At 44.2% G+C, this 22,302-nt stretch overlaps 1 protein-coding gene across 1 annotated transcript; it reads left to right on the top strand.

The window, feature by feature from the left end:
• Positions 1-38: 38 nt before the first annotated feature.
• ANAPC2 (anaphase promoting complex subunit 2) lies at positions 39-16,402 on the top strand. The gene is made up of 13 exons (XM_060251501.1): positions 39-155; positions 2,204-2,832; positions 4,684-4,816; positions 6,199-6,373; positions 7,764-7,883; positions 9,132-9,249; positions 9,492-9,673; positions 10,652-10,793; positions 12,051-12,126; positions 12,914-13,117; positions 13,918-14,047; positions 14,837-15,072; positions 15,889-16,402. Exons 1-13 carry the CDS (start codon positions 90-92, stop codon positions 16,099-16,101), a joined length of 2,424 nt encoding a protein of 807 aa, XP_060107484.1. The 5' UTR covers positions 39-89; the 3' UTR covers positions 16,102-16,402.
• Positions 16,403-22,302: the final 5,900 nt, after the last annotated feature.

The raw sequence follows: 22,302 nt of genomic DNA, 5'->3' as shown, positions 1-22,302 counted from the left end.
TTCCTTTCCTTTCCTTCCGTTCCGTTTCTTTGCTCCTCCTCCAACGGTCCTCGCCGAGCGCCTGGCTTGGCCTCTTTGGAGAGCCAGTCATGGAGCTCTCGGCCGCCTGGCACACGCTTAGCACCGGCCTAGTACCGCCCGCTGCCCTCGGTCTGGTAGGTGGAGAACGGGGCACAAAACGGGGGAAGCGGGTTAGGGGGTTGCAGTTCGCATATGGAGGGGAGGGGGCCTCCAGGTGTATTTGGGGGAGAGTTAAGGGGACGCACAAATAGGGTCCAAAAGACAAAGAAGGCAACCCGATGGGGGCGGGTCAACTCGGGATAGGGGCAGACAGGACCTCCCTGGAATGAGCAGGGAGTGGCTTTCGGCAGGACAATTGGGGGCGTGGAGGGCGAGGGAAATTTACTTACCAGGTGAAGTCTGTTGACCCAGAAAAGGTGGTGGTGGTGGTGGGGTCATGGGATTCATATTTTTAAGGTGGTGGGATAGAAGGGACGTCTCTGTATTTGATGCAATTAGCACATGATGTTTCTGGTTGGTGGTAAGTAAAACAGGCCGCAATTGTACTAGTAGTGAAGAAGCACAAATGAGGCTCCATAGTTATAAATATAAAAGTCTGAACAGTAACAAAATGAAATAATTAGCAAGTTGCTCCCCTTCACTGGTACCCCAGAGCCTTTTGAGGTGAGAGGCTTTGTAGTGTCTAGAGGTATCAAACAAAGAGAGATTCATGGTGTAGAGATTATAATAAAACAAAAGTCATTGAATGTAAATAACTAAAGCACTGTACTAATATTTCAAAACTAAATCATCCTAATAATATTATATAACAAACTTGTCAGTAGCACAGAGAGAATAGAGTCCATGTAAAGTGTAAGGCTATTCAAAAATGTTTAAGTCCTTATTTCTTCTCCAGAAGACAGGTGCTTGAGACTTTGCTGTCCACTTTGGAATGATATGGATTATGCCTCTCTGAAGATAATGCAGGAGTCATTTCATAGAAAAAGAGGTGCTGAAGCTCAATAGCACAACTTATTTGCATATGCCACACACCCCTGACATCACCAGAAGGTGTACTAAATTATATCACTCAGCATCTACCTTAAAATGCTTCTTGAATTATAATTGTCATGATAAAACCTTACTCCCATCCAATGCTCCCTCTAAGCTGTGGAGTTTTGTGAGCAAAATTCTACTTTGTGAGCTACTAGCATTAAAGTTGTGAGCTTGTAGCAATAAAGTTGCAAGCTACTGCATAAATTAGTTTGCCCTGGGGCCATTTTTTGTGAGCCAGAGGCTAAAAAACTGAGGTAGCTCACACTAACTCAGCTTAGAGGGAACACTGCTCCCATCATACTTTTTAAATTACTTTCTCCTATGTGGCCACAGTGACAGGATGAGGATTTCCATCTGTCTGCTTTATATGTTTTGGTTATTTTCCCATTTTTGTGGGGGAAAATATTAGAAAATTTGTCAAATCTTAAGAGTTCAGCAAAATTCTCACAGGGGGTTTGAACAATGGAGCCCAGAAGCAACTAGGGGGGGGGGGCGGGTAAGAAAGAAAGCACAATAAAATTTAGAGGTTCTGGAGCTCTGATCCTGTGAGCTTCTGCTGAAAATGAGGCCTGGTTACATGGAAATGACTTCACAAATCAATGGTATTTGTTAGAGGCTTGAATATGTACAATCCACCTAGGAATCATCATTTCTGAGAAAAATATGAGGAAGTGATTAAGAACAGACAACTTGCAGCACTTTATTGGAACTTTGCAGGATCAGCATAAACACTTTTGTATCTACCAGTCTTAGAGTTTTGAAGTTGTATGTCTTCATTGGATTTGTTACGATAAGGACTTAAACAGATAAGGACTTAAGGAGCTATTGACAAGTTTGTTGTATAATATCATTTGGATGATTTAGTTTTGAAACAATATTACAGTGCATTACTTATTTACATTCATGGACTTTTATTTTGGTTTGCTTAGAGGTATGTCTGACTGTAGACAGGAACTGCCTTGGAAGTCATTTGCTGTCTGGTGCACTGAAGTGTAGCCTGGTCTCAGAGCATGTGCTTTGGTCATCTTCAGTTAAAGATTGCAACTGAAGTAGTCTTCTGTTTGACAGCCTGAGAGTGGCACACAATTTGCTTTCTATCTGCCTTCTCTAGATCTCCTTTATTTCATTTGGTGGTTTTGCTTTTTAGGCAGCACCTCGATCAAGCGTGGCAGGGCCACCAAAGGATTATGACTTGCAGGTTGCCGTAGAGGTATTGCAGCGGTATAACTTAAACTCAGTTGTGGAGGAATGGTTTTTGGAAGTTCTACAGACTGACCTTCAGGCAAACATTGCTCCAGAGTTCTGGAATTGTATTGCACAGTACGAAAATACAGCCGAAGAGCCCCAGTGCTCTCTCCTGCTCCTGGATGCCTTTTGTCTGCTGAAATGTCGCCTGGACCCTTACCTGCACAGCATGGAGCTTCTGGAGAAATGGACCAAAGCAGGCTTGCTGCTTGGGACTGGATCCCAGGGGTTGCAGGAGAAAGTCTACACCATGTTCAGAGCCATCCTCTTCTTCTCCACCACAAAAAACTTCCAGGAGATGATCCAACAGTTTTACAGCCGCAGTTTCAATATCTACATGAAGCAATGGAAGAGAAGCGAAGACAAGGCAAATGAAGGAGAGAACAGCATGAGTGACAATGAGCAAGAGAGTGAAGTAGAGGAGGGTGAACCTGGAGGAGGAGGCCTGCAGTGTGCAGGCTGCAACTGTAAGAAGGCACAGTGTTGGTGCCCAACAGCCATGGAACAGTTTCAGCAGCTCAACGACATTCTGTAAGCACTTTTTAGGGCTTGAAAACAGACATGAAACATAATTGTGAAGGCTCTTGCTGCTAGTTGCGAACCAATTCAGTGCACAGGACACAGGAATTAGGGAAGTAATGAGACCCCCATGTGGCGTAGTGGTTAAGAATGTTGGGATGATATCTGGGAGGCACAGGTTCAAATACCCACTCATGCCATGGAAGCTAAGTGGGTGATCTTGGATCAGTCACACACTCTCAGCCTAGCCCACCTCACAGGGTGGTTGTGAGGATAGAGGAGAATGACGTAAACCGTTTTGGGTCCCCACTGAGGAGAAAAATGGGGTAAAAATGAATTAAATAAATCATAGCCAGGGCAGCCCCGACTGAAACATCACCTCAGCCGTGATCAGTAAGGAGACTTGGGCAAGCTGTGCCCTTTTAGTTTCCTCCCTGCCCTATTGCAGTATGGAGATAACAATATGACTTTTGAGTAGTTTGTAACAATATTTCACATTTTTGTAGAGCTTCAGAATGTTCAGAGAATAGTCATTGCCTTGTAAGGTATGCCAGCATTATTATCCACACATTGCAAAATGAGGGTGAGGGGGATTGACTTGTCTAATACCTTTTAGTTTATTATTATTTGTTGTAGTCCTGTCAGGGTGCTTGACAGAGTAACACAAGCAAGAAGACAGCACCCTGTTCCAGGCAGCTACACTTTAAAAGGCAGGAGGAAGATAGCAAGGGACGAATGTTTACAACACAATCCTGTGCAAAGTTACTTGAGTCTAAGTTCATTGAAATCCATGGGCTTAGACTGGAGTAACTCTGTAGAGGATTGCAGTGTTAGTCTTGTTACACATTCTTGAGCTTTGTTTCAGTTGTTGGTGGGTATTAATGTGCCAAAGGTTTGATAGAAAAGGTGGGTTATGGGAGAGGATCTGAAAGAAAAAGGAGAGGCAGACTCATGTAAATATTTTACAAGTGGGCTTCAGGAAGAAAGGTCCATGGGGTTGGAGGAGTTCAGTGTTATTTAAAGGATCAGAAGACCTTTGGGCAGCTGAGCATGGTGGATCTGGGTGATGGTCATGGTCAAGGTAATGAGAATAAAAAGGTAGAGAAGTAAGATGACCTTGGAAGTCAGGATGAGGAGTTTGTGCAGTGTAAGGCTTAGCTCCTCACTCCTACTTTATTATATACTTTGCTCTAATTGAAAAAAATATATGAAGAGCCCCGTGGCACAGAGTGGTAAAGCTGCAGTACTGCAGTTGGAGCCCTCTGCTCACGACCTGAGTTCAATCCCAGCAAAAGCTGGTTCAGGTAGCTGGCTCCAGGTAGACTCAGCCTTCCATCCTTCCGAGGTCAGTAAAATGAGTACCCAGCTTGCTGGGGGGAAAGTGTAGATGACTGGGGAAGGCAATGGCAAACCACCCCGTAAAAAGTCTGTCGTGAAAATGTTGTGAAAGCAACATCACCCCAGAGTCGAAAACGACTGGTGCTTGCACAGAGGACTACCTTTACCTTTAATTGAAAATATAACCTACTGATACAGTTGCTTCTGTCAGCAAAAAGAAAACAGTAAATGTTATAATGCAAGAGCACTCTAACTTCCCCCTAGACTTGCATGCATATCCACCCAAGTGTATCTGTAACTAATAATCATAATATTCCAAGGTGGCCGGCAGAACAGAGAGATCATTTTAATGGGGACACACTGCTAAGTAATCATGAAACAAAATGCTCATTAAAGGGAGCTAGAGTTGCTCAAATATTTTTCCAGTTTTTGTTTTTAAATACTTCTTCTCCAGACCACCTGGAGTTGATTTAGGGGTTTTTATTTTTGTACTGATTACTGAGGAACAACCATTTGTCCCTTCAGTCGCAGGCTCAATCTGCTGGAACGCGTAAGCGCTGATGCCGTCACCAACATCCTGCACAGAATGATCGAGGAGCGGATGGAGTGGAGATGCCGGGGGGAATATGAACGCTCCTTTCTGAACGAATTCCAAGAGGTGAGTGGGGTTTTGGTAGCTAAGGCCATGACTCAGTGGCAGAGCATGTGTCTTGAATACAGCAGGTCCCAGGTTGACTCCCTCGCATTGCCACTTATGTCTTATATTGTATGTGTGCAGAAAGACTTAGTTGCTGTGAGTTGGAGTGGATGATAAGCAAGTTATGTGAACTGATGTTTTACGTTATAAGACAGCTTTGTGTATATGCGTTTATATTCAAAACTAGGTATGTTTTGTATATGAACTTTAAAAACCCAGCCATAGTTCTTGCTTATCTTCACTTTTTGTGAGGTGTTCCCTTGAAATGTGGTGCTTCAACTGGTGGCCTTAGATCTTCCTGCATAGATTTGATTTGGGAACCCCATGCATTGCAAAAGAGTCTGGAGCTCAGGGTAGGTTCTCATAGGATGCTGTTCTGATTGTTGTACCTCATCATTGGTTACCATAAACTGATCATGCCATGGAGCACAATTTGGCTCTCCCCTGTGACTGCTGGTTGCAGGAAAAGTTCAACAGCTGTTGTAAAGCTCTCAGGAAACAACTAGCAAACTGAGGAAGGACTAACAAGCTTCTTGAGAACTCTGGGTTCCCTGTAACACAGTTTGAAAACCAGTGGCCTAAAGCAAGATTTTGGGAAACAATTACCTTAGTGGCCAGTCCCTCTATATTTCTTGTAAACTGGTTTACATTCTTAAGGCTCAGCCTTGCAAACCCCACCTCACTCCAACCAATGAGGATGTAAAACTATTTATTCAGAAGCAAGAGACTCTCTTTTGCCACATAGAGGGGAGACTTGAACCCATGTCTCTCTGATTCACACTACAGGCAAATTGTGAGTAGTTTGGAAGTAGCCCTGTTGCGTTTGGTAAATAAAGATCACCTCTAAGCTACCAAGCAGCAAAAGTTCTGTGAGCTGGAAAAAAAGTTGGGTCCTCCTTCTACCTTTCTGGTTGTCTTGGTGTTTTCTTGTAGCAATTCTTTACAGACCTTAGCCTGAGACAGAAGAGAGTTGCTATCGGTCTGAGTAGACAGTAATTAGTTTGATTGACCAGTGGTTTGCTTCAGTATAAAGTAGTATTGTGTGTCTTCATCTGGCTTTATGAAAGGTGGAGCAACAGGACTCTTCCAGAAAAGGATAAATATCTCTTGGTAATTTGATGTGGGAGCTGTGAGTACCAGTCTCAGGCATAAAGCTCACTGAGTGGCTGTAAGAAACCCATTCTGTCTCAACCTGCATTCCTTCTCCATAAGAAGAACATAAAATAGACCTTTCTCTGTGGATGAATGAGACAGAAATTGGTAAATGGGTTTGCATTTTGGAAGCCTTGTGGAGTCTCTGATGGTGATTTTCATATTCATTCTCTCTCTCTCTCGTCATGCAGTGGATTGAAAAGGTGATTGGCTGGCTTAGCAGAGTGTTTCTGCAAGGAGGGGCTGCTACCCATCCCAACCCTGAAGCCAACAGCAGTCTGAAGCGTTGGCGATGCCATGTCCAAAGATTCTTCTACCGCCTATATGCTAGCATGCGCATTGAAGAACTGTTCAGCATCATTCGAGGTAAAGGCATGCATGCTCTAGCCTTGCAAGTTGTTTCTCCTTCCTCCTCCTTTTCTCAAGAGTTTGAATGACTGTTTAAAAGGTTCCTTTCACCCTGCATAAATGGGGCCTATCAATCCTGGATTGGTCCAGCTCTCCCTCTACAGTTGCACAGGATGTCACAGACTATTATAGAGTTCCACAAGCAGAGGACAGGTGTCTGCAGAATAGATGCTTGCAGGGCAAATGTTTCTAGCTAGGAAACCAACCAAAGAGTAAACATCAATATCTTTCAAACTATTCTCTAGAGAGCCCCAGTAGGGTTTTTTGAAGCTCTGTCTATCTCCAGTTTTTATCCTACCCTTCATTCAAGAAATTTAGGGTGATGGACTTGGTTGTTCCTTCCCCGTTTTATATTACATCAGTTCTGTGTGGTAGGTTACACCAAGAGAGTATTCCAAGGTCACTTGTAAGCTTTACTGCAGAGTGGGGTTTTGTGCCTGAAACTTCAGCCCCTGTGCAAGACTAGTTTGCCAGGGGTTGCTTAATGAGAAGATTGGTAATGGCATGCTCGTGTTGCCTGAAAGGCAGCCTTGTCTCAACTACTGAACTCTGACTTGGTGGTTCAGTGATAAAGCAGCTGTTTTGTAAGCAGAAGATCCCAGGTTCTACCCCCATCATCTGTAGTTAAAACAATTTCAATTAGCAAGTGTTGGGAAAGACCTTTCTCCATCTGGAACCTTTCATTCTGTAAGACAATGTCATGTGGTCCCCCTGCTATGTGAACCTGCAGGAGAGTGTTGCACATGTTTAGGGTTTATTTTACATGAGGCCTACCAAGTCTGTCCAGCACCCTGCATAAAATGAGCACTAGAAGATGCCTCAATCTTCTGCAATGGTTCAGACCCAGATGATACACAGGGTCCCCCCAGTAGGCAAATCACTGCAGAAGGGGTTGCCTGCAGATATCTTTCTCTGTGATCCTGATGCTGAATACCGCTTATCAGTCAGCCTTCAAGAAGAAACAAAAGAAACAAAAACCCACCAAGTCATCTCCTTATTTTGTGAGGTACAATTTAGAGTGAATTTTTATTGTCAAATTACTATGTCATAGAGGCTAAGACTTGGAGTTGGAAACTCACAGAGTTAAATTTTGCCCAGTTAAGATTTAAGCTATCGATTCTTTGACCTCCATCTATGATACAGGGATAATAACACTTTGGATGAAAATATTACTTAATCAGTTGTTGTAGGGATTATTGAAGTCATGTAAACGAGGCATTTTGTAGACTTGGAATGCACTATGTAAATGCTCATTATTATTTTCATCTCATCAATAAATAACTGTCTTGCCATTCTGTTCATATGCCATGATTGTGCAGTGCTTCCTTTCCCATTTTTTGGCCTGCAGATTTCCCAGAGTCAAAGCCAGCAGTGGATGATCTGAAGTACTGTCTAGAACGGACCAATCAACGACAGCAGCTTCTGCGCTCTCTGAAGAGTGCCTTAGAAATGCGGCTTCTTCATCCTGGTGGGTACTTTTAACCCTGCACCTTTCCTGTGGCTGCAATCTATGATAGAGATTTACAAAAGATAATTCACATGGAGGAAGTAGATAGCAGTGTTTGTTTATAATTTGCCTTTCCTTCCTCATGGAACTCATCAAAACTGAAAACATGATGTTCCCAGTGGGCCTCCTGTCCTGGTGTTGACCAAACCCAGACCTGCTTAGCTTCATCAAGGTTGTCACATCATGTGCTTTCCAAACTTTCTGTTGTGTTGTCTCTTTTCTCACTATATTGGAGCTCAAATCATCCTCTGAAACTCATGAGCTGTAGATTCTGGGCAGACACAAGGGAGGTAGTTAATTTATGAAATTTGCACAAAGCATGTTGCTAGCCACAGGCTTAAATGGATTTAAATCAGACAAATTCATGGAGGAGGATGTGTCTAGCAACAGCTAAATAGATCTTCCGTGCTCTAAGAATCTACCTCTGAATACCAGATTCTGGGGACAAGCAACAGGGGAGGGCTGTTGGCTTCATGCCCAGAAGCATCTGTCTGGCTGCAGCTGAAAACAGAATTCTGGACTTCCAGTTGCACAAGGCTCTTCTTATGTTTATACATGAGAAAAGAATACAGCACAGTACATGAGGCTACTAAACGTAGGTCAGTGGCTTGCATCCCTCTTTTCCCAGTTGCTGCTGTAAGTTGCCTCCTGACCTAATCTGGGACTAGTTCTGTTCTCCTCTTCCTTGGCAGTAGTCAGTTAAGATGGAAGGCAAGAGTCAACAGGGTAGCTCTGAATAAAACATTGGACATGGATCTGGGAGATGTGGCTTCAGAGCTCATCTCTGCTGTGGGCTGTCCCTTGAGCAAAGCTCTGCCACTTAGCTACAGTTACCCATTTCGTGAAATCGAAATAACTCTGACCAGCCTCATAGGGAAGTTGTATGACTAGGAAAGATGACAAAGAAAAATCAGAGGTGCTTTGAAACTGGTGGTAGCCAAAGACCTCACACAGATTCCAGCTCAAATGGCTTAATGTATGTGATGTGTTGAATTTAATCCACTGGATGAAGCCTGATATGAGCTGTTTAAGGCTTTCTTCTTGCCTTTGTCTGTGGCAGAAGGGATCAACTATTCCCTTTACAATATTTTTTTGTGGGTTATACAGGGCTACACCAACCTGAAGAGCAGTTGGTGAGCTTTTTGGCATTTGCATTTTCCAAGGGGGCAGAACCTATAGTTTCTGCATCTCCATACATGTTTGTTTTAGGAGTGAATACATCGGATATCATTACCCTCTACATCTCAGCTATCAAAGCCCTGCGAGAGCTGGACCCTTCCATGGTCATCTTGGAGGTGGCCTGTGAGCCCATCAGGAAATACTTGAGGTGAGCAGGAGCTGTTTAAAACATAGGCCTGCCTTCCCCTCAAGGAATATTGGGAACTGTAGCTTTTGGAGGATGCTGAGAATTGTTAGAGGTCCACAGCCCGTTTCCCAAACTATAATTGTCACAGTTCTTGCAAGGGATGGTGCAGGTGGGTGTAGGTGCTGGCATAGTACTGGCAGAAACACCTGTGTAGGCTCATACCATAGCTCTTGGGCTTCAAGCTGGTTACCTCCTCTTCACAGAACCAGGGAGGATACAGTGCGGCAGATTGTGGCCGGTCTAACAGGTGATGCTGAAGGATCCGGTGACTTGGCAAACGAGCTCTCCAAAGCTGATCCAGTAACATTGGAGAATGGCCAAGAGAGTGATGACGACGTCTCTCAGCCAGAAGACTGGGTGCCTGATCCCGTTGATGCTGACCCAGGTTAGTAAATGTGACAGGAGTATTCACTCTTGTCCCTCTTGAAGTTTGGTTTCCCTTTCCTCCTTTATTTATTTATTTTTATTCTCCTCAGAAAGCAGGGGTTGACCTTGCAAAATCATGCAGTTCTAATTGCTGGGCTTGTTGAGAAGTTTTGCAAAGAGAATTTTTCAGCCCAGATAAATTGCCTAAAAAGAGCATTTGTTTGTTAGCCAGACAACTTAATTCGTTTCCATAAAGTAAGTAGGTTGTATTTATTTTCCAAAAAGCTATGTCTGATTGTTTTCTGACAAGTGGCTCCCTCCCTCCCCCCCCCCCCCCCCCCCAGTTTGTAACAAACAGCAAACATCACAACAGCCTTGTTGCTATATGTTCTGTTCTTCAGCAAATATATAGTTTGTTATTTGGGCCTCAGTCCAGCATCTCAGATGTTGTAATAAATGTTTAACAAATATTGGAAAATCTCAGTTTTAATTTTTATGCTGAAGAAGTCCCTATGAAGATGGGAAAGGGGGAGCCGTATACTCTATCATGAATTCCTTCAAGGAAGTGCAAAATAATAATGTGCTAGATATATTTATGTGATAGATTAATCTTCACACCCATAAGAGCTAGCAGTCTTTTAGGAACTTCTTCAAATGTATTAAAATTACCGTACTTTATTAAAATACTTCTTTAGAATGTTGAATTCTGAACCAGATTAAGTTTTAAACCATATGGGCAGCATCTAAGGACCACTGTTAGTGGTCTTGGGTTTAATGTTCTGCAGGCGTCTTTCTTGCTCTCCATGATTAGCAGGAGCAGTATTTGGAGCACAACAGATTTTCATAACTTAGTTTGTGGAATTTTTAGCTTTCTTCAGCATTGGTGCAGAATAAGAAGTTGGCTTTCCCAGAAATTTGATGGTTTCCATCATGTTGCCCCATTGCATTGTACCCTAATCCCTTTCTTTGGCTGCTCATGGTCTCCATGTCTTGCCAGGGAAATCGAGTTCAAAGCGCCGCTCTTCAGATATCATCAGTCTGCTGGTGAGCATCTATGGTAGCAAGGACCTGTTCATCAATGAGTATCGCACACTCCTGGCTGACCGGCTGCTACACCAGTTCAGCTACAGTGCAGAGAGGTAAGGGCTGGCCTTGCTGCCTGAGTTGTAAGTCTTTGCCTTTCCTTGGCCCTAGAAGTTGTGGCAAAAACACAAGGTGGGAGGCCCAGGGGTCAGCCAGCAAATACCTCAGAGTCTATACCTCACCATAGGAATACAAAAGCTTTGCAGTTGGATCGAACTGACGACCTATCTGGGCGAGCCTTCTGTTTCCTACAGTGGCCAGCTTGATATTTTTAGTTGCTCCTGAGCAAATCATGAAGGACAATGCCAGCCTCCTGTTTTTCTGTAGTATTTTGTACTCAAAGGTATACTGTATTTGAATGTAAAGTCTCAGGTATCATGGCTAATGACCATTGAGTCATGACAACTCAAGACTCTCTGTGCAAGTTCAGACAAAAGGCCCTATTTCCATACTGGCTAGATATTTTCAGGAAACTCACAAGCAGAGAATTAAGGCAACAGCCAGTTTCCTCCTGGTTCCCACCCTCCCTGCCACTGGTGTTCAGAAGGTGCAGTCTCTGAACAACATTCTGGCTAATAGATCTCCATAGTTCATCACCTGATAGCTGATAGCTATCACTATGTGTTGTGCATTGTGTGAAGAATTATTTTCACTTTGTCTTCCTCACCATGTCTCAAAGCACTACTGAGCCTACATTTGGAGGAGAAAGACAAGGGGCATTTCAGTTCCTGACACTAGCCACAGGTCCTGCTTGATGTGGTAGCAATTAAAGAATCTACCTAGTGAGGCTCCAGCCCTTAGTTTAAATTTGCTAGTACAAGGTGGCAGATTTTCTTTGCTGCAGCGATGATGACTGTTCTTCCTTCAGGTGCTCTCAGAGCTTGTTTACCATCCAAGCAATCGCTTGAGGCTCCATAATTAAGCAAGAGCACCAGTGCGCGATGATGACTGTTCTTCCTTCAGGTGCTCTCAGAGCTTGTTTACCATCCAAGCAATCGCTTGAGGCTCCATAATTAAGCAAGAGCACCAGTGCTGCCACTGACAATGTCTCCAAAACCCTTTCTCCTGGCCCCTAGTAGCATAGGAGGGTGACGCAAATCAGTCAGTGCCTTTCAGAGCCATTCCGCCTGCCTGGACCTGTAGTGCTGCTGGAGTTCCAGTTATACCTGCAGCAGATGGCATATGGTTCTTGCTTGGAATGGCAAAATACCTTCAGCCCATCCTGGCTGCTACTTCTGTGTTTGCTTTTTGTCACCTCTGATTCATCGTGTGCTCACATCTTGGGCTTTCCTTCCTTTGCTTTTCTGCCTTAGGGAAATCCGGAATGTAGAACTGCTGAAGCTGCGTTTTGGGGAAGCTCAGATGCATTACTGTGAAGTCATGTTAAAAGTAAGTTCATTTAACCATCATTAATATGAACCACTAACCCAGTATTCTTCAGAAGGTAAATTAGAAACAGGAAAGCTATAATAAGGTGGAAGGGTGGGGTAAAAGACTCATTCAGACCTTTCCCCCAATCCGCCCCCCGCCCACTTACTAGCCAAGTTTAAATTTTGCTTTTACCTTAACCCAGACTCAAAAGCAAGCATTAGTCTTTTGGCCAGAGAAGATCATTCTCCCTGGAAACTGGAATATTCACCACCCAGCTGGAATGCCTTAATAAGCTTTCTTGTCATCTGGTCTGGTCATCAGGTTATTGTTTTGTCTGTTATGATGTATTCATAATTTGGACATCAAAAAAATAAGTTAATGTCTGACTGAGAAACTGAGCAAAAGTTGCCCACAAAGGGATATTTCATACTTTTTAAAAGATGTCCAAAAGAATTTTATTGATGATTGAAGGATATTGCATACCTAGGAAGTCTTTTTTGTTTTGACTAAGGCAAGTAAGCTAAAAGCTTTAATTCTGAACTGTCAAGGTTTTAACAAACTAATTAAAATGAAAAGATAAGCAAGCTGAAGACTTGTAGCTCATCCTAGGGCAGGTGCTTGTCATGTAGTGAAAGGTACATCTGATTTATCTCCTAGTACCTTTTACAGAAAGCAGTGGGATTATATCTCCAAGATGAAACACAGCTGGCTGGTTGGAAGCACTCCATAACTATTTTTTTCTTTTGTTCTCTCTGTAGCCTGGCAGTAAAGTAGTTCTGTTTCCCCCCCCTTTCTCTCTGCTTAGGACATGGCAGACTCTCGTCGCATTAACACTAATATTCGTGATGAGGAGCAGAAACTCCCAGAAGAAGAGAGACCCCCGTTTAGTCTTGTTGCTGTTATCTTATCCAGTGAGTTCTGGCCACCACTGAAGGAAGAGAAGCTGGAGCTGCCTGAACAAATCAAGGAGGCCATGGAGGCCTACTCCAAGAAATATGAGAAACTAAAGGTCAGCGAGGCAGTCTGGAGGGGGCAGTAGGCTCACTGTCTGTAGCCTCTAAATCCATCGGGGGTTGGGTAGAAGTTTTTAATTGAATAGCCAGGCTTAATGCTCAAAAATCTCCCCTTGAAATGTTGATTTGGGGTCTTTGCCTTGTGGTCCTGAGATGTGATGGAGACTTAGCTGTCCCTGTTTTGCTGTGGACCTCTGTTCTTCAATAAATAGATGGTGTACTGATAGAGGCCAGGTTGATGTAGCTCTCAGAGTGAATGAGGAGATACAGGTTCTTATTCCCTGTTCACCTTTGAAGCTTGCTGGATGACCTTGGGCCCATTCTCAGTCTAACTTACCTCACAAGCTTGTCATGGGGATAATATGGAGCAGGGTGGGGGGAGGATCATGTACACTGCCCTGAGTTCTTGGAAGGAAAGCCAGGATGATGTTGTATCAGATAGATAGGCAGTCTGCAGGACATATTGAAGTCACAAATTTTCCAACTGGCCATCTTCCGTTTACACTGCCTACATCTTCCTCTGCTACTTGCAGTAGCTACCAACTCTCAGTTCCTTGGCATCATATTTCCCAATGGTAATTGCACATGCACATGAAATTTTGCTTTGCTCAAGACTATAGCAGTAAGGACTAGGGAACCAATTACTTTGTTACACTAGGCAGCTGATGTCTCTGGGAAGGGGGCAGAGATCAGGTGCTGCGCTTGCTTTTGCCTTTCCCAGTTCCCTCCCTTTCTTCTGTTGATGCAGCATGAGGGGCAGGTTGCTGAGTATCCCCTTCTGCCTGGTTGTTCTTAGGCTATGAGGACGCTGAACTGGAAGCACCATCTGGGCTTGGTGAAACTGGATTTGGAGTTGGCAGACCGCACCCTTTCCCTCTCTGTCTCCCCGGTGCATGCAGCAATCATCTTGCACTTCCAAAGCAAGAGTGAGTCCACTTCTCTATAGCGGCTATACACTGCTGCCCTCTGCTGGGAGGAAGTGGTTGCAGCTGTTGCTGCGCAGCAGTGGGTTTACCTGTGGCACAACATGGAAGAGACTCTACTGCAGGGGTCTCCAGTCTTTTTGAGTCTGTGGACAGTTTTGGAATTCTGACACAGGGTGGTGGGCACAATCACAAAAGGGTTGTCACAAGAAATGTAGCCAGCCACAAAATGCTGTAGCTTACTTTCAGTCACATGGCAACAATTCTTGCGCTGTGGTGGCAGCTGCTGTCAAACCAACATCTTAAAAATGTTTTGTACATCCAATCAAATGTCCATTAGCTAATCAGAAGCTCTGCTGGGTAGAAGGCCCACCTAGCCCCACCCACTTCTGGAAACACTTGATGAGCACTAGGAAACATGTAGGTGGGCATCTTGGGGACCCCTGCTCTGTTGATTTAGGAAAAGGCTTTGGACGGGAGTGGGGTGTATTGAGAGTAGATGATCCAGACTTAGAGGGTGTTCTATAAAAGTGTGAAACATATTGTGATTTGTTTGTAAGTCATTGCTTTCCACAGATCATTTGATCTGCCTGGTCCTTTATTCTATAGCCATCCTTACTAGCAACTGCTCTCTATGATCTCAGCTAGAGGATTTTTCCCAACCCTTCCGGCATACCTGTGCCTCACCACTGATGAGCTGTGCCCTGTTCTGATCTCCCCCTCCCCCCAAAACATATTCCTTGCTCCTGACTGTTTTCCTTGTAACACTTTTCGCCTTTGAACTCTTCTCAGGCACGTGGACTCTGGATGAGCTGAGTGAGGTGCTGAAGGTTCCTGTGACATCCCTCCGGCGCAAGATGACCCTGTGGCTGCAGCAAGGTGTGCTGCGGGAGGAGCCTCCAGGCACATTCACTGTGATTGAAGAGGAACAGAAGGACCGGGCAGAGAAAGTGGTGCTGATTGACAGCGATGAAGAAGGCGATTCAGCCATGGCCTCGCAAGCTGACCAGAAGGAGGAGGAGTTGCAGGTACTGCTCTTGTGCTCTCAGAGCTGTAGTTACGTGGGGCAGGGGATGATTTCTTTCTTGAATCAACTGCAGGCAGGTTCTAAAGCTCAGCTGGCGTGCAGCCTGCGCCTTCCAGTTACATGCCAAGTATGCCATCTGGTTGCATGCCAAGTAAAGGTAGATTCTTCAGTTTGGATACATTCTGCAAAGCCTCAGACATTCATGTCTTGCTTTATATATAATTTATTCAAGGTACATATGAACATATGAAGCTGCCTTATACTGAATCAGACCCTTGGTCCATCAAAGTCAGTATTGTCTTCTCAGACTGGCAGCGGCTCTCCAGGGTCTCAAGCTGAGGTTTTTCACACCTATTTGCCTGGACCCTTTTTTGGAGATGCCAGGGATTGAACCTGGGACCGTCTGCTTCCCAAGCAGATGCTCTACCACTGAGCCACTGTCCCTCCCCAGGTAGCATATTCCAAACATAAGCATTCAGGATTTTCTGGCTGAATGAAGTTATAGATGCTGGTGCCTTTCCAGAGTGAGCTTTTGGGACAGAATGTGATGTCTCTTTTTCTAAACAAGGTTTAATTTGAACCATGGTTGAGATTGAGAACTTGTTTTCAGTGCTGGTCTAATAATAGCATATTATAATAATAATAGCATATCAGAGCATACACAGTATGCATGTTTTTAGGGAAATTGTATGTTTCATAAATGGTGCTAGGATTCCAAGTGAGAGGGTATAATTGGTGCACTGCACAGCCCTCTTGTGTATGCACCATAATCTACAGCATCTATTTTTTTTAATTTCTCCTTTGGTGTACCCTGCAGCTTTTCTGGACTTACATCCAGGCAATGCTGACGAATCTAGAGAGTCTGTCACTGGAGCGCATCCACAGCATGCTCAAGATCTTTGTGATGACAGGCCCCATGGTGACAGAGATTGACATCCAGGAGCTGCAGTGTTTCCTCCAGAAGAAGGTCCGAGATCAGCAGCTCATCTACTCTGGTGGTGTCTACCGGCTGCCCAAGAGCTGCAGCTGAGCTTCGTTCCAGACCCCAGCTCCTCCTTTTAGTTATGGTTGGCTGCAATGGCCTCCTGCCCTTAGAGGGTACACTGTGGTACTCATCTGTGTTTGGTGTCGTCAGAGGCTCTCATTTTCTGGTATTAGTCTCTGTGCTGCCCTGTTCTCTGAGGCTGGGAAGGAAGTGTGCTGTGCACAGATACAAGGACGGTGCAGGGTCCCTTGAAAACCCTCCCAACAAGCTAGGGTTTGGGATATGGACAAAGCATTCTTTTGGTGCATCTCTCTTGTTCATAATAAAATGGCTGCAGTTACATGGACTGTGTTGCAGTGTCTTACTCAGTTGAACTGTGCAGATGGCTGACCTGGCCTCCTCACTCCAGACCACCTTTCCCAAGATATATAATAATAATAATACTTTTTATTTGTATCCCGCCCTCCCGCCCTCTCTGCTACCATTATTTCTGCTGCTACTGCTGTATTTTCTTTATGATCCTTATGTGTGATATCACAGGGAACATGGTGGCTAGGATTGGTCCTTCACTCATATTGCAGGCAATAAAGAAAGGTATGCAATCAGTGGTCATATGGGAGGGGGATCTGTGTGACAAATCTGTCAGTTCCATTGGAGAGATGAAGTAGGCCTGCTAAGGCCCTGAGGACTGTGTTATTCCCTTCACCTCTACCAGTCCTGGGTAAAATATTATATGGTGGAGAACTTAGCCAAGTTGGGTACCCTGCTGTGGCAAGACTGAGTTTTCCGGTGTGTAGACAGACTTGTCTTGTCCACAGGTTCTGTTCTTAATAAAATGGAGTACTGTTTAAGAGTTACGCCCTATTCACAGCCTTGATTGTGCTTTGGAGTTGCTTAGGCTGCAGCCATTGATACAAAATCTTAATCTTGAATATTTGCTAATTTTAAAATAAAAGGTTTCTAGCGTTCATACTTGTGACAAGCATGATGGGAAGTATCCCAGCTCCACCTATCTCTGCTAAGACGCTCAGCAGAATCAGATTTCAAAGGTAAGGTACATGCTTTGCATGTATAAACGCCCAACTTTAATCCTTGGAGACTTCAGGTTTTGCAAAGCTCAGGACAAAAACTACTTAGGCAATGCCTTACTTCTGCTTCAGTTCAGCTAGGGAAATCTGGTAGCCAGCCTCTAGTCTGCTGAAGTGAGGCTGGCTAGGGCTTGTATAGTTCTGTGGTGCTCTAAAGTTGAGTGACCAGCTGATTAGAAGATGGGGGTGTTTTGAAGATACTGCTGGACAAACAGTTTTGTTTAAAGGGATTCAGATAAGAGGAAGGAGTGTGTCTTGAAGTCCCTTTCACCCCAGTATCTCACTAGGGTCCGGGGTGGCCAAACTTGTAAGATCCACATAAAATAAATGTCAGATGTTTGAGAGCCCCAAGACATAAGCATCAGATGTTTGAGAGCCCAAAGGAAGGAAGGAAAATAGATTGGGAGGGAGGCAGAAGAGAGAGGTGAAAAGAAAGCAACTTTAAATGCATTCTCCAATCTGCTGGCTGGTGGAAGTAATTTAAAGAGACAAATGCCTATTCCGAGCCAGCTGACAGTGTGGTGGGGCTTCAAGAGCCTCACAATATGTGTGAAAGAGCCACATGTGGCTCCTGAGCCACAGTTTGCCCACCCCTACTAGGGATGATAGCAGGAAGTGTTGTATTCCCAACAAAGATGCATTCAGGGTCAGATTCCTGCTACTGCCTATGTTGCCGGGTATCCCTACAATCCTCTATCCATTTGAACTGGCCTGCAAAAATCGGATTCTCCTGTAGCTGCAATACTACCCATCAACAGGCTTTTAAGAACACATGCATATTTAATGATGAGAACCTGGGGAGAGAATACTAGAGGCATTGTGGGCAAATTCAGCTCATTGGCTGGCAAACGTTCCAGGGTATTGTGCTGTCATAGTTAGCCCCAGAATCCACACAGAGGGATCCTGTCTAGCTCTGCCCTGCAAGCTTGCTTCTAACCATAATTCTATGGTGTGTGGGGGAATTGGTCTAATAACACAGTTATGCTGTTGGCATGTCTGGGTGGCTTGGTATTCTCCATGAGTGTAATTGCCTCATCTTCATGTGAGTTCCACTCTAGAGTTTGTTTGGATTGTGGTAACTTTCTCAGTAGTTGTTGAGATCTTGAAAGGCTTATGATTTTTCTAGCAAATGACCATGGATTGTTTTCCTCCACACACTCTAGATTTTGGGTTTGTGGGGGAGCCTTTGGCTCTTCACTGTTTAGATTTGGTGCATTGACCATAGAAATGGGCAGAATGGCATGTAATTCTTGATTCTATTGTAAGTACTAAAGTCTTCAGAAAATTGTTTGGGGTGCAGAAATAACATCCTGAGAAATCCCACTATCTTGTTTCCACAAAGTGGGTGCCATATCAAAGAAGGTTCTCATATAAACACACAAAAGCAAGGCCTATTCAACTGATCTCAAGAACCAGGAAGAAATATGTTGAAATAGAAGTTCACAAATGATAATGAAATGTGGTGCTCCAGTTGTGAACAAACTGTCCTGTTAGGGTTGTTAGTTGCCTTTAAGTTGCTGATTTTTCTTTCACTAATATAAGTGCATAGTTTCAGTGATTTTTGCCAGATTATGCTCAGGTAATTGTAGCCCTTTCCCAGGTGGCTGTACTGCTTATTCTTGCAAACTCATAATGACTGTGATCCAGCAAGCCACTTTAGGTGCATCCAAGAGCTTGGATATGCCCAGTGGGGTTCTTGATTACCTTTGTTTTGAACAGCAGTGTCCCTCTCCATGCCCTATCACAGTTGGGTTTTTAAAAAGTTCTTTGGGTTGGTACATGTTTGAGCATGCTGTAGTACAAAGAAAAGCCCCAAATACCACCACTGCCTACCTCTCATGGATGTCATGAAGTAGTTGAGTGCTTCTTTGGATCCTAGCCAATAGGGCTATAAATCCATGTCATGTTCCTCCACTTTAAATCAGTTACAAAGATACAGATATGACGCCCCAAGGAAGCTCCTTCCCCATAATATATTTAAGAAGATGACTTGCAGGTTCCCAATATTTTTAATAGTGGAACAGAGTAACCAGATGGGCACTATCCACAATTCTCTAGGCACTTTTCCAGCAGGTAGTTTGATCCTAATTATTTGTGTCATTGTTAAACATCATCAGAACATTGTAAAAGTTTTCTTTTAAGAGGGATCAGTAACTTAGAGGGAAGTATGGGGCAATGGATCCAACTTAATACTGAGCGCTGGTTCACAGCTGAGGCAGCAGCTTCTTGAAGACTCAGGAACAGACCTATATGGTTGTGTGTTCTCACTATACTGAGGGCACCCAACTCCAGCATTCCAGATGATCTAATTAAGTGTTGGGTGAGAACACTGATCTGTGGGGAGCCCTGTATCTCATGTCTTGTACAAGTGGCTCAATGTTCAACCATGGAAGGGACTTGATCATTTCTCCTATTGGATTTTAACCAAGTGTGAATCTTCTGTCTTTGATTTCCAGCAAAAACAAATGGGGCAGAGACCTCTAGAATGCAGGGACGCAGTTTTGCTTCCCAAGAACTATCAGCAAAAGGAGACCAAATGAGTACCCTTTCAGATGAATCAGAAGATAGTGAAAATATTGTCCATAGACCAATAAGGATGTTAAGGAGGGTGAGTACAGAAATGCCACTGAATGAGTGTCACCTTAAATCCTCTGTGCAGGGACAGAGGAGGGTTCAGTAGAGCAATTAATAGTTCAAGGTAAATAAGAAAGAACTGTGGCTGGAGAGATTTTGATTGGGAAGCTAGTGTAGCACAGAATACAAAAGACTGAAGTACAAAGCAGGAGGCCCCGGGCTTGAATTTTGCTTCTGCTGTGATTACAGTGTGCTGTAGGAATAATGATAGTGGCCGATGAACGTAATATGCTTGGAACACTTAAAAATGCTGCATGGACACTCAGAGGCTTTACAAAGGAATTATCTCCTGAGGAGAAATGTGGAACAGCTTTGTTTCCCATCAGCCTGTTGTAACTTCTAGCCTAATGCTGTTCAGTTTGCCTGGCAGCAGATCTCCAAAGGCAAAGAAAGAATTTTCATTGCATCTGCTATCCTTTAAGAACCACTTGCTCCCATATGAACCTATCAGCTACAGTCATCTTGGAGGCCCTGCTGCAGGTGCCTCTGCCGTCTGAGCTTAGACAGGTGGCACCCCAGAAAGCGCCTTCTCAGTCATGGCACTGAAACGGTGGAATTCCCTTGCCAGAAGGTTTTGTTGATTTCCCTCTATCATTGGCTTCCGCAAGTGAGTGAACATTTCTGTTTGACTGTCCTTCATCTTTAAGTGTATGTGTCTACACGTTTGTGTTTTGTTACACTGTTCTTGTCATTTTATAGATAAGTATTTTAAAATTTGTTTTAATGTTTTGACCCTGTACTGAGTGAAAAGATGGCATTTAAATGTTTTAAATAAATTATGCCAGAGTTTGAACTGGTCATTCATGTTTGGCCATGGAGATGTGTTGCTTGGAACCAAAACAAGATCATGAACTTACTCAGTTTTATCACCCATAGTACCCTGAAGATTCCGGCGAGGTGTCAGTTGGGAACCGGCAGGCCTTACTACCAAGTAAGACATCTTTCATTTCCAGAATCAGTCGTTTGACTATGGAGGTGAGGTAGGTGGGGTTCTGGGGGTGGGCGTGAGATGTGGCTAAGAGGAGAGCAAGTTGATTTGGGGGTAAATGCTCTATGTTGCCTGGGAGTCATGTGGAGACAGGAAATTAGTGACTAAAATCTTGAAGAGTTTTAACTGGCTTCCCTGCTGGAAGGAAAGGCTTGGGAATTCAGGAGAATGATTTCTCATGTGGCCTTCCCCTTTCTTTCATAGCAACACAAACAACATGCATTTGCCCTGAGGTGTTGAGCAAGAGTACGCTGGTGGCTATCATAGGCTCCTTGGCCTTCTTGGGTTTCTTCTCCACATTGGTTCTGCTGCTGGTGGCAGTTGTCATCCTGCGCTTGATGAACAAACAATGGTGAGTCATTGGAGGCCTCAAAATCAGGGGCCTTCCTTTTCCCTGTGTTTTGCTACATCAGCCGCCACCCCACCTCCATCCCTGTAGTGGGTCCCCAGCAGCCACGTATCCAGAATTTGGAAGGTCAGGGGGCCTTTGATTTTTGGGGGGGCACTCAAGGGCCCCAATCCATAGCTGCTCTCATGGCCACCCTGACCTACCATCACACTGGCTGGTGCCAGGATTAAACTTTGTTGGCCTTAAAGGAGCCACCGGACTCAAATTTTGTTCTATTTTGTTCTATTACTTCAGACCAGCGTTGCTACCCACCCAAATCTGTTTCTGTTCCCAGAACACTCAAACTCCCTACTGCCCCCACCCCCCCAAATAACCAATTTTCAAAAACTTGAAATTGCTCTGGCAAGTATTTGGATGGGAAACTTCCTTGGAATAACAAAGTTGGGAGGGCGGGGGTGTGTGAAAATTAAAGCAAACTACAGGATGGTCACCTGAAGCAATGGAAAGCAGAACTACCTTTAGTCCTCTTATTCAGTGGGTTTACTCCCAAGGTATTGGGCTTCCAACCTCCTGGTGGGGCCTGGAGATCACCCAGAATTACAAATGTTCTCTGGACTACAGAGATAATTTCCCCAGTACAGAATGGCTTTTTTTTGGGGGGGGGGGGGGAGGGATGTTGACTTTACATGCCACTGAGCTCCCTGCCTTCCTCAGGATCCACCAAAAATATCCAGGAATTTACCAGCCAAAGTTGTTAACTCTATGAATTAAAGCCCATATATCACAGTTCTGCTACCCAAATCCAGGATAACTGTAATGAAAGCATATTGCCAGCCTTCCCCCTCCCCCCCCTTCCACCACAAACACACATGCACACACACAAGTCCTGTTCACAAGTTATAGTGAACACACATACGGGGTGTCTTGTTATTTAAAAATACATTGAGTCATTCTCTTGGTAGGAACCAGCCTTGTGGAGCTGAAGCTAAATAAATGGCCTGCTAGAGAGATCGAGGAAGGTGGGGGAGGGCTTAAAAGAGGAAATGCTCTTCCCCTGCGTGTGTGGGGGAGGGAGCGAGTTTTACCTTGTGAATTACAAAGAACATTAAGAGCTTCAGATATGCATTAGAAGGGGGAAGTTTTGCAGTCAGATGGAACATTTACTTGTGGCGGGGAAGCTTTTAGAT

Source organism: Heteronotia binoei, chromosome 12 (assembly GCF_032191835.1).
Source record: "Heteronotia binoei isolate CCM8104 ecotype False Entrance Well chromosome 12, APGP_CSIRO_Hbin_v1, whole genome shotgun sequence".
In the NCBI taxonomy this organism is placed as follows: Eukaryota; Metazoa; Chordata; class Lepidosauria; order Squamata; family Gekkonidae; genus Heteronotia; species Heteronotia binoei.
This window is presented reverse-complemented; position numbering and strand designations above follow the sequence as displayed.